The following is a 1,532-nucleotide window of genomic DNA, read 5'->3' as shown; positions in this document are numbered from 1 at the left end:
ACCAGCTAAGGCTGGGTCATCATCCTGACCCACCAGCACTGACGGGGAGATCGACAGACAGGGAGACATCAAAAGAACTCAAGGAGCTCGGTTTATTTAGTTTATCAAAAGTTTATGTAATATCTTCATAGGGAACAGACGTTTGACAAGCATTTTTCAGTTTAGCAAACTATAACAGACATGAAAGCTGCAGCCAGACAAACTCACATTAGCAATAACACACAGTTATTTCAGGGGGAAAGGGGCTCAGTCAGCTCGTGCTGGACAGCCCTGTCCTTTTTTCTCAGATACATTCTGCTGGGGCAATATTATGCAAAATTTAGGTTGGTTTTAATACCTTTCAATGCACAAGAGTAAATCTGAGCTATGTCAGGCCATCTTCAACAGATTATCCAATATATTATCATAAACTATACATGCCTCTAGATGATAAATTAGTCTACATATGCATGTGAAATTACCTTCTTCCATGGAAAGTGATAAAACTGCATGAAAACCTAGCGAGACACCTACAAAGATGTGTTTTATTAATCAACAGGCAATTCACAACTCAGATCCTACCATGCATCCCACAGGGCTGTTCTCATTCTTAAGAACAGAACCAGATTTTCATTTCCATCACAGAGGAATCACAGTTCTCCAGTAAAAGTAGGTACAACTCCACCACACAATGGCAGTGGAAAGGACAATGTCCTGGCTCTGGGAGGCTTTTATCAGTTTTGAACATCCAAGCATTASTTTTGAAGTGAGCTGTCAGTTCAACGCTGCCACATTTGTAAAATGCACAGAGTTTGAAACAATGAGATGAAAATGAGATTGCTGTGAATGAGGGATTCTCAGCCCTGCAAGGACACAGTTTYCCTGTCCCACCAGTCTGACAAGGTCCTGTTGCCATCTAGTGGATTCCACAGACTGGTCCCTCTGCACAGCAAATGCCACTAGATGGAGTGTTCAGGAGCAATTCTGAATTCCTGCTTTTTTATGTGTCCAGCAGCTCAGATTTTCAAAGTCTCAAAAAGTTAGAGGCCCAGAATTAGCCTGAAAGTGAGGAGGATTTCACCAACTGCTCTCAGTTTCATGAGAAGTTCCAGACTATAGATTTCCAAGTGTAATAAACACTACAGAAAAATACTCCCATATCAACAGGGTGTCTGTCACTCATACAGCATCTCCTGAACTCAGATATCTCTGGTGGCATCAGTTCTTACACAGCCTGCACTCTGCTGGTGTAAACATCATGTACAGACCTGATCTGCTCCTTCTGTGAGAAATACCTCAGCAGCTGTGGGAATCCCCACTGCCATGAATAAGCATTACCTCTAAAACTTCTTAAGGTCTCTATCATCAATTCACATCTCTGCCTTAGAATGAGAAATTCTACCTCATCACACAAGGCAAGAAAAGGGGTACTTACTGCCCATGGAGTTCACAGGGAGGACAGGAGAGGAGGAACTCATCTGCTCCACATCTGTAGAGAATGGGAAAGTGAAAATGAGAAAGATGTGATGTGCATTTTACTGAGACAGTTTTAT

General features: G+C 42.2%; 1 protein-coding gene across 2 annotated transcripts in view; it reads right to left on the bottom strand.

The window, feature by feature from the left end:
- Positions 1–1,532, bottom strand: part of NR6A1 (nuclear receptor subfamily 6 group A member 1) — a 58,103-nt gene extending 56,571 nt beyond the window's left edge. Inside the window, exon 1 of one of the 2 annotated variants that reach the window (XM_057372912.1) lies at positions 1,415–1,532. In XM_057372912.1, the coding sequence (XP_057228895.1) occupies positions 1,415–1,457 (43 nt within the window). In that variant the 5' untranslated portion in view covers positions 1,458–1,532. The remainder of the gene's footprint in view (positions 1–1,414) is intronic. The other variant, XM_057372911.1, reaches the window with a different exon arrangement.

Source organism: Malurus melanocephalus, unplaced genomic scaffold, assembly GCF_030028575.1.
Source record: "Malurus melanocephalus ecotype Western Australia unplaced genomic scaffold, MMel_1.1 scaffold_181, whole genome shotgun sequence".
NCBI lineage: Eukaryota > Metazoa > Chordata > Aves > Passeriformes > Maluridae > Malurus > Malurus melanocephalus.
The sequence above is the reverse complement of the archived record's forward strand: the minus strand, read 5'-3'. Positions and strand labels throughout refer to the sequence as shown.